Source organism: Mandrillus leucophaeus, unplaced genomic scaffold (genome assembly GCF_000951045.1).
Source record: "Mandrillus leucophaeus isolate KB7577 unplaced genomic scaffold, Mleu.le_1.0 Scaffold12, whole genome shotgun sequence".
In the NCBI taxonomy this organism is placed as follows: domain Eukaryota; kingdom Metazoa; phylum Chordata; class Mammalia; order Primates; family Cercopithecidae; genus Mandrillus; species Mandrillus leucophaeus.
In genome coordinates, this window is record NW_012100320.1 from 4440252 (window position 1) to 4453746 (window position 13495).

A 13495-nucleotide genomic window follows, 5' to 3' on the forward strand; every position below is an offset into this window, starting at 1 on the left:
AAAAAAAAAAAAAAGGGAGGAAATTCCGACATGCGTGATAGCACAGATGAACCTTGAGGACATTATGCTAAGTGAAATCAGTCAGCTGGAAAGGGACAAATACTGTATGATTCCAATTATATGAAGCAGAGTGTAGTCAAATTCAGAGAGACGGAAAGCAGACTGTTGGTTGCCAAGGGCCAGGGAAGGGGGCAATCGGAAGTTAGTGTTCAGTGAGGACAGAGTTTCAGTTGGGGAAGCTGAAAAAGTTCTGGAGATGGATGGTGGTGATGTTTGCACAACAATGTGAATGTACTAATGTTACCAAACTACACATTATAAATACCAAATATAAAATGAGTAATTTTATGTTATGTATCTTTTACCAGGACTTTTTAAAAAAAGTTTTAGCAAACACTTAGTTTGAGAAGCACTGACCTCAAGGGTCCCGAGCTAGTTTAGGAGTGTAGGCATATTTCTGAGCTGGTTAACATTCTATTTTAATCTGCAGACAGCTTAAAGCCAAGTCGGCCTGGGGTCCCACACACCATTCAAAATAAGAACATGCTGGACTCAGCAGAAGCTACAGCTGGTGATGGCCCAGCTTGGTTCCGGCTGCCTTCATCACTCAGGCCTGCTCTGTAGTCCTGTCTTGTGCCCAGCGACTGGGGAGTAGGGGAGCAATTCTGCAAGATGGCAGGACAGTGTGTACCGGGCTTTGACTTATCCTGCACTTTGTCCTAAGCACGTGGATAAGACCGGTTTGGTGGAATACACGATAATGTGGAAAATAGAGGGAAACGGAGGAGGAGGCTTCTCCCTTATCTCTACCCCAGGCCTTCTGGAGGGGAGGCACAGGCCCAAAACCAAAATGCCATTCTGTAGCCTGGAACCCAAAATGCAAAGCACCCTGGGATAGGAGGCAGAGAGACAGGACCCAGGAAATACAATAATTAAATCATATAATGAAAGCTTAAATTTCCAAGTTAATTATTGGGCATCATTTATAAAAGTTAACAGGGCATATTTAATTTAGGAATTGGCTCACGTCCTTCTCCGTACAGCTGAAATCTCATAAATGAAATATACTGGATCATTGCCCAGTGCGGAAATAAAAGTTATGAATAATGTTTCTATCTCAATCATTGTCAGTGCTTTAATATTCCTAATTACTTTAAAAAACTAGATATTCAATACAGGAAAACTTTTTTCTTTTTATCTCCACTTGTGAGATTAGTGCAATTTAATAAGAGTCACTCTGTCGTCTTTATTCAGTATAAACTGACATTTCATCCTTTTACTCTTCATTATTATATGGGATGGAGGTTTATGACCAGGCAGGCAGCCACTCCATTTCCCCGTAGTGGTCCATCTAACAGCCCAGAATTATCTGATAGTTGGTGTGTCAGCCCACCAGGCAAATCAGTATCATCTCTCTTCCTTTATGGAACAGAAAGAAATTAGTCCAGGCCTTTAAAAAAATCAGCTAGGGGGTTATAAGTCAGTAAAAGAATGAGAAGTCCCCACCCCCACCCCAGTACTAGATTTATCCCCTTCACTGCTGTCAAAGTCATAAATCCCTTGGCAACCACAAAGGGCAGGGCAGGGCAGGGGCAGGCAGTCAGATGATGGATCTTCGTAACCCTCCCTGCCACTTCCAGGAATTTATCCTAAGAAGAAATTGGGACAAGTGGGCAAAGATATATGCATAAGAAGAATCACTGCAGCATTTTTACACAGGGCCACAATCCAGAAATCCCTAAAAAGTCCAAAACATGTTTTAAAAAATTCAGCACCAAAATCCATTTAGAGGCAAAATCTGCATGAAACCGATTTGAGGTTATATATTGTTTTTATGTCACTTGCTGTGATCAGTCATAGTCACTTCAGAAATATCACTGTTTCACCCAGGGTGCTGCCCAGACCCCATGGGGGCATATGTCACACACAACATACTCACCATATGCTTTCTAAACTCTGAAAAATTATAAATTCTGAAGCCAACAGGCCCCACGGATCTTGGATAAAGGATGGTGGGCCTATGACAGTGAAGAATCAGAAACAACTTCAATGTCCATCAACAAGGGACTAGTTAAATGCATGCGGTAATCCATAGAATGAAATTCTGTAAGGCCATTAAAAATCTAAGGGAGCACATTTATTGACAAGAAAATGAGTGCATGACGTAAAGTTAAATTTAAACAGCAAGTTATAGACTAGCACACACCTTTGATCTAAATAATAAAAGTTATATCCAGATCTAGCTCAATGTGCAAATGTATAAAAGAATGGCAGGAAGGATAAGCACCCAAATGCCAGCAGTGGTTATCTCCGGGGTGGAGAGTTAACCTTTTTTGTCTAACTTTTGCTACAGTTTGATTTTTCTTTTTAACATGAACAGGTATAACTTTAAGAACCAGAGAGAAAAGAAACAAACAAGAACGATGCTTTCAATTAAACAAAACCAAAGTTTCTCTGAAAGGGTGTCACACGACAAACCCCATTCAGTGATCTCCAGAGATCACACTGAAGTGGGACCGAGATACCTGTCTCCACAGATTCGCCCACAAAGACCCTAAGGCACTGTAGAGAGCGCACTGGCAGATAGACCCCAATAGCATGTAGCAAGCCGGCGCAAATTACTTGGGGAAAGCTGGTATCAATTTGTGTCCCATGGCTGACTCCTGTATCTCCACAATATCTCAGGGCCACATCTTTTAAGCAGAGCTCACATTTCCCTGTGAACAACCATGTTTTCTCATGACAGATCAATTTCAACATTGGGCTATATTAACAGAGGTTGAGCATCCAGAAGGAGGGAGAATATAGTAATTAAGAGTTGAGGTTCAGGACATAGGTTTTTGCTTGGGTGATAGTCCCAGACTTACCATTGACTAGCCGTGTGTCTGCTGGAAGTTCTTTAACCTCTGTCTGCTTCAACTTGCTCCTTTGTAAAACGGGGCTAAATAACAATTCCCATACTATAAGTTCGTTGTGAAAATTAAACAAGTAGATAAGTAAACAAAGCACTCAGTGCATAGTAAAATTCAATATATAGTAGCTATCTCCACTCTCATTTTTCCATACTGGTCACACCAAGCTTGCAGTTGTGTGGTCAGATCTAGGAGAAAACATTTAAGAGGAATAAAGGCCACAGCCAATGGAGAGAAACCAGATGGGAAAGGTAGTCCAGACGACATCATGTGAGAAACAAGGGAGCTTGGAGAAGAAACACTTGGGGAGGAAAATGATCACTATCTTCTAATACCTGAAGGGTTGACCCATTAGAGAGTGTCTGGTTTCTTCTGTGCAGCCTCAATGGCTATTATCAACTGCGCTGAGATGACCATTTCTGTAGACACAGACTGTGGTTTTGTCCAGTGAGCTCCTTGGAAGAAATTCCAGGGACAAGGAGCATCATGGTCATCCACCACCCTGCCCTGGACTTTATTATGAGCAAGAACCAACCAGTAGAAGCTAAAAGGTAGGTTTCCAGTGCAGAGAAGGGAAAACTTTCCAACAATGAGAACGGGCTTCCATAAGAGGTAGTGAGCTCCTTGTCAGTGTAGGTATTCAAGCAGAGGTTGGAAAGCTCTTAGCAGAGCATCTACACATTCAATGCTCTGAATGACACTGAAGGTGAGAATCTACGAATTGCTTTAATTCAATGCTGCTGTCCCTCAAACAGGGTTGGAACCTCTTTTAGAACTTCCCATGGGTTCAATAGCACATGCCTTTGAGTCGATTCAAAGCTCAATGACCCATGGCTCTTCAACCCATGAAGGGTGCATTTAATTGAGAGGAAAGAGCTTTTGGGTTGCTTAGCACCAAGTCTGGTGACTGAATTGGGGGTGCGGGGGCGTTAAATCAGACAGTCTAGTTCTGTGCTGTAAATAACAGGTCTGTTTCCCGGCTTGCTTGGTAAATTCACTCTGGGGGCAAATCATACTCTAAACTGCCTAGTCCTGTTCATCAAATGCCACCTTTGTTCCATCTCTTTCATTAGGCCAGAACCCTGAAAAGATACAGACCTTGTCTAAAAGACCCTCCAGGGCTCTCCCCACGGCCCAGCACAGTCCCGAGCATAGAGCGAGCACTAAACACAGTTACATGCATCGGTGGTTTCTATATACTCAGGGCCCCAGGGGACCCAGGCTGTATTTCAATCTCCAATAGGCTGCCCTCAGCATATAATCCAGCAGTAGCAGGCAGACCCATCCCAGCAGGCCTGACCTAATCCAAGTCAGATACTCCTTCCTCAAAGATTCCTTGTAAACCAAGTTACTCAAAACAAAACACAGATAAGGGCGGGAAAGCCCAGACATTTTACCCAATGTGTTTTGCAGTTCAAGTTGACAGAAAGACCGGTTGGACATCTTCCTTTATTTAGCTCATCTGTGCCTCAGTTTACCTTTCATTGTCTGGCCCTGTTTCCCAGTCATGGCTCACTCAAAGCAGTAGAACAAGTGGAAGGAGGAGGCCACTGTGGTCACCGGAGGTCCCAACACATTGGGGGGTTTCTTGGATACCGCAAGCAGACCATGGACTCCCTGAGCCAAGAGAATCACCCAGACTCAAAACAAAACCACATACTGCCTTTGGCCAGAATGTTCTCATGCACTGCATAGACAGAGAGGCTCCAGTCAAGTCCTTTGGGAAAACAAAGAAACAAAAAAACATAACTAGATGTTTCCACCACAGCGGAGACAGTAGAAAAGGGCAGTAACACCACACTGGGCCCACATGGACCCAACATTCTCCTCTCTGAGTTTTCAAGACTATGGTGGTCAGATATAGAGCGAGCACTAAATACAGTTACATTCATCAGCGGTTTCTATATACTCAGGGCCCCAGGGGACCCAGGCTGTATTTCAACCTCCAATAGGCTGCCCTCAGCATTATAATCCAGCAGTAGCAGGCAGACCCATCCCAGCAGGACTGACCTAATCCAAGTCAGATACTCCTTCCTCAAAGATTCCTTGTAAGCCAAGTTACGCAAAACAAAACACAGATGGGGAACATGGAGGTGGCTCCCCAAGATGGACAAATAATAGGGCTTAGATCCCTAGTGGAACCACTGGCTATCTTATCTAATCAGGTCACCATAAAAATACTCTACTCCAACTCAAAGCAGGAAGAAATTTGGGCTTCAGCCTTAGTCAAGGCCTCTTTGAAAACCAAGTAAGACCAAGATATTAACCAACCCTTGACTGCATAATGTGCCAATGGATAGGTGGTCATCCGCAAATATTTGGGGGCAATAAACCAGAGGGGAAGGAGGATTCATTTTCATCTGTGTTCTTGGCAGAGAATTCCCTGAACAGCTGCCAGGTAAGCCGCACCCTCTTGGTGGCCGGCCTCACAGTAGAGACAATGCACCACGCCACTGTGGGTTACTGGGCCAGGCCCCAGAGCATCCACATCACCCCAAGTTCAGTAGGAAGGCTTCCCTGGAGAAGGTGAACCATCCACCCACAAAAACGTAGGAACACAAGGACCTACCCCCACGAGTGTCCTGTTCTAATTTTGGGGACACAGAGACATCCCAAATGTCTACCAGTCTCATAAATCAGTTCCCCTGAGCCTCTGTGGGCACCCACAAAACCGAGTTTTTGGAGCAGTGAACCTGGGGACCAGGGCTAGACAACGGCGACCTCCTCAGTGTGTACTCCTGGGCACTGTGTCAATTTCACATCAACCATCAAAGACCATATCTAGAGGTGTTCCATCAAAAGTCAGAGTTGTCCAGATGACCCCACAATTCCATAAACATACAACACACAATGCCCCCACAGACCCCTACAAATCATCTCTCAAGTGCCACCAGGTTTTAACTGCAGGTACACCTCCTCCCTGATGTTCAGACGGGCTCAGGCAGCCCATCCCAAGTCGCCCCAGCACAACACAAAAATGTAGCATGCACATACCACAACCCACCCCGCCTACCAAGTCAGAGCCAGGGGTCCTCCTGACCCCCAAACCCCAGACTCACCGCTGGAGCAGTCGGGCCCTCCCCAGCCAGGCTCGCAGTGACAGGTGTCCGGGGAAACGCAGCGGCCGTGCACACACTCCTCCGTACACAGGGCTGAGGGGACATGAGGAGAGAGAGGAAGAATCAGAACAACAGTGAAAACCAACCATCTGGTCAAGGAGCATAATCCATTTTGTCACAACTCCCTGGTGCCCAGGGATGCTCACAACGCATCACTGGCTTGGGGGAAAATCAAGCTCCACCTGACCTGAGTCATTTAATTAACTCCAGAATGGATCCTACAAGAGTACATTTCATCCCCAGCCTCATTTCCTAAAATGAAACCCAAGCTGGAGAAGCGGTAACGTCGTTGGCTTTTCGAGAACATTTTCTCCAACGTTTAGCAACAGAGACCTCCGCAAACCTTGGCTCCTAAATCCACACCCCTGCTCTCTTTCTCCATCTGCTTAGGAAATAACCTGTCCCTTGCATCTTCTGCTTTCCCCAGTTTCCTTCTGCAAAGGCCCCAAAATGTATCAGCCTGCCTGAAAAGAAGGTCCCTTCTCACTTTTCCCCCCACCTTTCTGCCCTCCTCCCCAAATGTCCCTATTTTGGGGTGCTCAAATGTCAGCAAATCTGCAAAGTACACACATGCAGAGGAAAAAAGCAACAGCTAATTATAAGAAAGTAATTAAGAGAGACATCCACGATGATGATAATTGTAATTAGAAAGTGCCTGGCAATTTCTTATCACGCAGTTGAATGCTGCAGCCTCCCGAGGTGGGAGGTTACAGCGGCAGGCACTTTCCCTCAACCACTCTGGTGCTGAGGCTGATTGACAGCAGTTTGAGGAAGGGAAATTATTTTTCTCTTTCTTTGACAGAATCCACATTTCCTCAAGGTCATCTTTTGCTCCTGAAAGATCTGCCCCACCATCCAAGCCATCAGTGAAGGATTACAGAAAGCCCCCATGTGCCACCTCCACCAAGTCTGAAGGCTCAGGGAATCAGCACTTACCATCAACCCTGTCAATTTCTTAGACCGGATCGAGATGTGTGTGTGTGTTGTTTTTTTTTTTTTTCCTGAAAGCAAGGGACTTCTCTCTGCCCAGTACTGGCCTGGGCTAGGGGAGCAGATGGCCCCCTTTCGTGGCCTCCCACCCACTGTCTGGCCTAAATGCCCACTGGGAAGATGCTGTTGGGTTAAACAACAAGGCTCATTTAATGACTGGTGTGGTCCTCTGGCCCCTCCTAAGCACGGAAACTGACCCCGAAGCTGCTGCCTTAGCTTTGCCCAGGCCCCAGGCAAGGTAGACCCCAGAAGAGTCATTTCACATGCCTCACTGGTCAGTGGTCTGGAGTCAGCCTGTCCACTGCAAGGCTGGGATGTGGTGTGTCTGGAGATCCCTAGCACCTGGGTCCTTCTGATTGCTACAAGTAGCCTTTGGGGAGGGTTGTAGCACTTCCCCAGTGCTGGAGCCCCGCTCACTTACAGCCCTGGGAAGCGGCTAACCCATTGTTGGAGAACCCAGTGGGCCCTGACCCCGGGGACCAGCTCCACTTAGAATCACAATGTGCTGCTCACGCGGCAGCTAGCAAGACTGTCACTCCTGCTGCCCGGGCTCCCACTGGACTTTCCAAACAAGCTTATATGAGTCAATGCCCCCAGGACACAGCAGTGTCCATCCTCTGGCTCCCCATGGGATGCCAGCCCCTCAGCCCAGCCAGCTCCCAGCCCTGGCCTCAGCTGCTTCCTTTCCCTCATCCCCACCCTGACAGGCTGAGGTCCCCGCATGCTCCACAGCTGGACCCATCAGTGTTACAGCTTGTCATATTAGCTCACTGACACCGCCAACTGCTTTCTGACTGCAGAGAGCAGGACCCCGATCCCTGGGGTCTCTGCCTAGGGCGGTGAAATCAAGCAGTGACTTGCGAACCTGCTGAGTGTCAGGTCTCAAAGAGACTTAAGAGAAAATCATGTCCTGGCCCTTTGTTTTATATCTGGAGAAGCTGAGGCCTGAATGTTCATGGCCCCTTGTGCAGTGTGTGGCCTCTCAGTCAGGGAGGAAGGAGCTTGGGGTGGCTCCTGGAGCTAGAGGCCTCTGAAGGTGGAGAGAGCCCAAGGCTGTGGGGACTTCACATTTTGCCCAGGCTGGACATCCTCCTCCGCCCACATGGCTCAGGGGCTGGCGGTGGGGCCATTCCAGAGGGAACAGCAGAGGGGTGCTGTGACAGGCCCACAAGAGGGTCAGTGGTGACCAGAGACAGAGGGTGGAGGAGCTGCTTCAACATGCTCAGCACCACACAGGTTAGGGATAGGGTGGAGGGCAGATAATTTGAGAAGGAAGACCACCCAGTGACCTGCCTGCCCCCTGCTCCTGACCCTAGACACCCAGCCCATCCACCTGCCTCCTGTGCCTTCTCCAAGTTGGGAGGGAACAGCCTTCTGGTGCTCTGAGCAAGCTCCACACTGCACTGCCTTTTCCCTTGGTCCCTTTCTGAAGCCCCAGAGACCAGCAGGACAGTCTGCAGAGCACCGCCCCCAACACTGCAGACACAGACCCCAGCTCAGTCCCGTATCCAGCCCCTGGACCCTGGTAAGGACCCTGTTAAGGCAGCAGCTTCGGGGTCAGCTTCTGTGCTATGCATGGAGGATGGTCATCCCACAGTCCCTTGGCTTGACCCCAGGGATGCAGGTGCATCTCCCTCCTTTCCTCATCATCCTGGTATTTTGCCTGCACTGTTTGCTTGTCAAAACCTCAATCCATTCATATTTCATAGGTGTTGTTTAGACAGTGTTGTTTGAAGCATGAAATATTGATAGCAAATACCCGAGGCTCAGACTGCCATATTTGGCAATTGGGCCACTGTGTGTTTGGACACCTGGTGGGGAGGGGCTGAGGTGCCGCAGGGAAAGTCTCCTAGGGAGGGTGGCAGTGGCCATCCCTGGTGCTGGGATGGCCGATTCCGACGCCAGCAGCTGGCAGCCCGTCTCCAGAGGCCTGGGGTTACTCAGCTGCTGCTCCTAGAGCATGTGGGTCCCCTAAGCTCTTTCAGACCACAGACGCCCATGCCAGTGACTGCCTGGGAGGGGCTGGGTTAGGGTGCTGCCACCCTGGGCTCCCTCTTGGAAACTTACAACTCTAAAAAGGGCGTTTTGTCAAGTCCCTCTTCACACTGCTGCACATCCATCTGCTGTCATGGACGGGGTGGCTGGACGGGCTCTGACAGCACCAGCTGTGTGATGGGGTCAGCCGCTCGCCCTCTCCTGGCCCCACCGAGAAATATGAACTACACTCTCACCACCCTGCCTCAGTCCTGATTCTGACCTCCCAGCATGCTACAAGCCTTCTCAGCAAGCAGCAGGATGTGCAGGGGTTGAGAACACACTGCATCCAGAATGCCGGGTCTGGCCCAAGCGCCTTATCAGCTCTAGGCCTTGGATGAGTTACCTCCATCTCTGTGTCAGCCCCATCTGTTCAGTGGGGTACGGTGGCAGGATGGGCCTCACAGGCTGTGTGAGGATTGAATGAGTTGATGGAGTGCCCAGAGCAGGGCCTGGGGTATAGAAAATGCTGTGTGAACCTTGCTGTTGTTACTAGAGTCTCCTCGGCCCTGAGGACAGGCTCCTGGTGAGGTTCGAGCCTCTTCTACCCTCCACTCACTCCCATCCTGCACAGAGGTCTTGGACACGCGACGGGTGGTCTGTAGGGAACTGCAGACAGATCCCTGGTTGGGGACAGTGCTGCTGGAGGGCAGTGCCATCTCCAGCCTTGGCAGGCAAGGCCAGGGTGGTAGACAATGTGATGATCTAAGTTTAAATTCCACATCCGCCAATTACAATTATAGTTACAGGACAATAAACAATTAAACTTCCATGCCTCAGCTTTTCCATCTGTAAAATGAGGACAAGAGTAGTGCCTACCTTATGGGTTGCTGCAAAGATTAAATGAAGTAAAACACGTAAAGTTCTTAGACCAGTGCCTGGTATATAGGCACATGGTAAGTACTCAATAAGCATGAGATGCTATTGCCATCTCTCTCTCTCTCTCACACACACACACGGGCTGTGGGATGTCTAACACAGCTGACAGCTGCTGCCATTTGTTGCCACTTCCTGTGCACTACCATTTTCTGAGCACCTACTATGTGCCAGACCTTAGGGCTTTCACACACACTCCCTCAGCCTCTGGCAGAGGCCATCCCGCCACACGCTGGGAGGTAGCTATGTCTGCTGTCTCTCCTTTGAGGATCTCCAGCTCCTAGGGGAGACAGGGTGCTTCCCACTCCTCCTTTTTAAGCCCTCATGCTTTCTGGTACACAGTAGGTGCTCAATGCTTGTGAGCCCCACACTCACCTGCCCCAGGAAAGAATACCACAGCTCATGTGAGAAAGGCATGCTTGTTTTCCCCAAGCTCAACCTCAGAGCTTGGTCACAGAGAAGTCACCAAATCTGCAGACCTGTCCCTTGGCTCAGGCTGTTTATGGCCCTGTGGGACCAGGGTGATCAGGGGTGTTGAGGGTGGTGGTGTGGGGTTGCAGAACAAATTCAGCCTTGGGTGTCAGGCAGCCCTGATTCGTGTCTACAAACATCACTCTGTGATATCAATAACTCACCATCCTCTCTGGGCCCTGCAACTTCACTGGGAAATCAAGATTAAACCAGATGAGGTTTCAAGTCCCATGCAGCTAAGAATCCCCTCAATCTGTCCTCCTGCCCACCCCCCCCAGGACACACCTGGATTGCTGCCATTGCTCTGGTTCCCCTTCCTGGCCCCCAAGCCCCAGCCTCTTTCTATCACAGGGACCCCTGCTTTCTTTCCTCTATTCCTTTGGAAACGGCACTGGACGAGGAGCCAACTCTCTGGGTTCAGGCTCTTGTCCATAAAACAAGGGCATTAGAACACATTGCCTTTAAGGACCCTTCCGTGGTTGACATCCCTCGATGCTTCTCTTCTGACCTAGGACCGCATTGACTCCAGCACACCACCTTAGAAAGCTGGAAGCTTGAAATACTTCCACTGAGCTCCCTAGCCCTGGGTCACCTGGCCACCAAAGCCAGGCACAGCCTTCATCATCCAGCCCCATCAAGAAGCCAGGAAGGGAGAGGTTCCTCCAGCCACCCTATTCCAACATGATGGAGGGTGAAAGATTTTTCCACAAGAACCCCCCCATCCACAGGAAGGATAACCAGCCCTTTCTTTCTCTCAATCTCCATGGCACTCGGTGGAGGGTAGTTGCCCATTTGGTGGGATGTAGCACACTTGACCTCCTACCATTTCTCCTTTCAGTGTTAGTCCGGACCAGTAGTGGTCTGGACCAAAAGAACCCCACACCACCATCCTTAAGACCCCTGGCCACCTTGGTCCCACAGGGCCAGAAACAGCCTGAGTCAAGGTACAGGTCCAGAGATTTGGTGTCTTCTCTGTGACTGAACTCTGAGGCTGAGCTCGGGGAAAAGAAGCATGCCCTTCTTGTGAGCTTTGCGAGGGTAACCCCGGGTTCTGAAACATCCCTGTTATCTCCCCATGGGCCATGCATTACGGATACTCCACATGTGGCTGTTGACGACTCATCCCAGTACCCATGCCTTGTAAGTGATATTGACAAGCCAGGGAGGAGGATCGGGAGGCAGAGAGTGAGATGGGGTGGGGGACAGGAGGTTGTTCAACCTGGAGAAGGAAGAACTAGGTGGGGGCAGGTCAAGGTCAGCTGACCAGGCTGAAAGCCCAATAGAGATGTGGGAGCCATTCTGTCCCAGACAGAATAGGGACCCAAGGGAGCAAGTGACAAGGGAGCAGATATCCGCCTAACCCAAGGCAAGACTTTCTAACACCCGAATGGGTTCAGCAGTTCACAGGGCTGTTGTACAGGTAGGGAGCAGGCCACCATGATCACACAAAGGATAGAGGATTGACATGTGCGTGGCAGGGCGGGGGCGGGCTCACTCTGCCAATCGTGGGGGATCCAGCTGGCTGCCTATTTTTGTAAACGAAGTTCTGTTGGAACACAGCCATGCCCAGTCATTTACATACTGTCTACGGCTGCTTTTGCACTACAAGGACGGAGTCGAGAGGGTTGCCACCGAGACTGACATTTCGCAAAGTCTAAAATGTTTACTATCTGGTGCTTCATGGGGGAGGCGGCCCCCTGTGGGAGAGGGCTTCTGGTCTGGTGGGAGACAGGACTACGGGACATGGAAGGTCTCTTCTTCCCCTTCCTCCCCTATCATTTACTTACTCCCTGGGATGACCAGATGACAAAACAAGGCCAAAAAAGGCGCTTAGAAAATACAAAATGATGCCAGTCCTACTTTCTAAAGTGGCACTCTGGGTCTACCCAAAGGAGCAAGGGCTGTCAAGCTGGGAAGCAGAACCTTGCAGCAGCCATGCGTGCTGACTCAGCACTTTATTGCATCCCTCTTTCCTCCTGGGAGCTGGGGACAGGGAATCTGGATGACTTAGCGAACATTCATATTGCAGTTGATGGTCTTATTCAGGTAGACACTAGGGACAGTGTGGTGAGTGCAAAAGAGGAAAAGAGGCCAAACGAGAAGTCCTTTCTTGGCCTGGCACTTGCCAGGTATTGAGTACACACAGCTCCATTGAGTCCTGGAGGTGGGGGTTAGTACCACTCCATTTATGGTTGGGAAACTGAACCACAGAAAAGGCTAAGTAACTTGTGCAAATTCACACAGCCAGCAACTCAATGTGCTAGATCAGTATTTCTTAACCTTTTATCCATTAGAGGCTTTTTAGACATTTTTTTTTCCTAATTACCCCCTCCCATGAAATTCTAGTAACACAGATACACTGGATATCTGTGCCTTATATATAATCAGCTTCAGAACTCATTTTTGCCCCTGGCAAATGCACATGCTAGAGATTCTCCATTTGTCCTGTTCACAACATTCTCCTTCTCCTACACCTTTCTCTGTGCCCAGAGAAGCTGACCTGTATGGATGACATTAACAGGCTTCCTGGCCTCTGGCTTCTGGATGGGTTCAGTCAATGAGAAAGAGCAGCAAGAGATGGGAGGGCGGGCAGGACATGAGGCTGGGCCATGGGTGGTGATGGTGGTGGTCCTTCTCCCCTCCAGCTAAAGGTTCCAGGGATTGCTTCCAGTCCAGGGGTGGTTGTGGCTCTCCTCGATTGCTAGCCTGAATGTTGCACCATTTCTTACTGGTTTTCCTTAGCCCTTCCCCTGCCTTTATAAATCATTTTATTATTAAACTTTCCTCACTCATCCTCCTTAACATGCCATCCGGGCCCAGGAGCAGTGGCTCACGCCTGTAATCCCAGCACTTTGGGAGGCTGAGGTGGGCAGATCTTAAGGTCAGAAGTTCAAGACCAGCCTGACCAACATGGTGAAACCCTGTCTCTACTAAAAATACAAAAAGTAGCCAGACATGGTGGTATGTGCCTGTAATCCCAGCTACTCGGGAGGCTGAGGCAGGAGAATCACTGGAACCTGGGAAGCAGAGGTTTCAGTAAGCCGAGATCGCACCACTGCACTCCAGCAAGACTCCGTCTCAAAAAAAAAAAAA

General features: G+C 49.2%; 1 protein-coding gene across 1 annotated transcript in view; it reads right to left on the reverse strand.

The window, feature by feature from the left end:
- The window catches only part of MEGF11 (multiple EGF-like-domains 11), a 254935-nt gene that overhangs the window by 197747 nt on the left and 43693 nt on the right, over positions 1 to 13495 (reverse strand). Inside the window, exon 4 of the mRNA XM_011968341.1 lies at positions 5972 to 6064. Within this exon, the coding sequence (XP_011823731.1) occupies positions 5972 to 6064 (93 nt within the window). The remainder of the gene's footprint in view (positions 1 to 5971; positions 6065 to 13495) is intronic.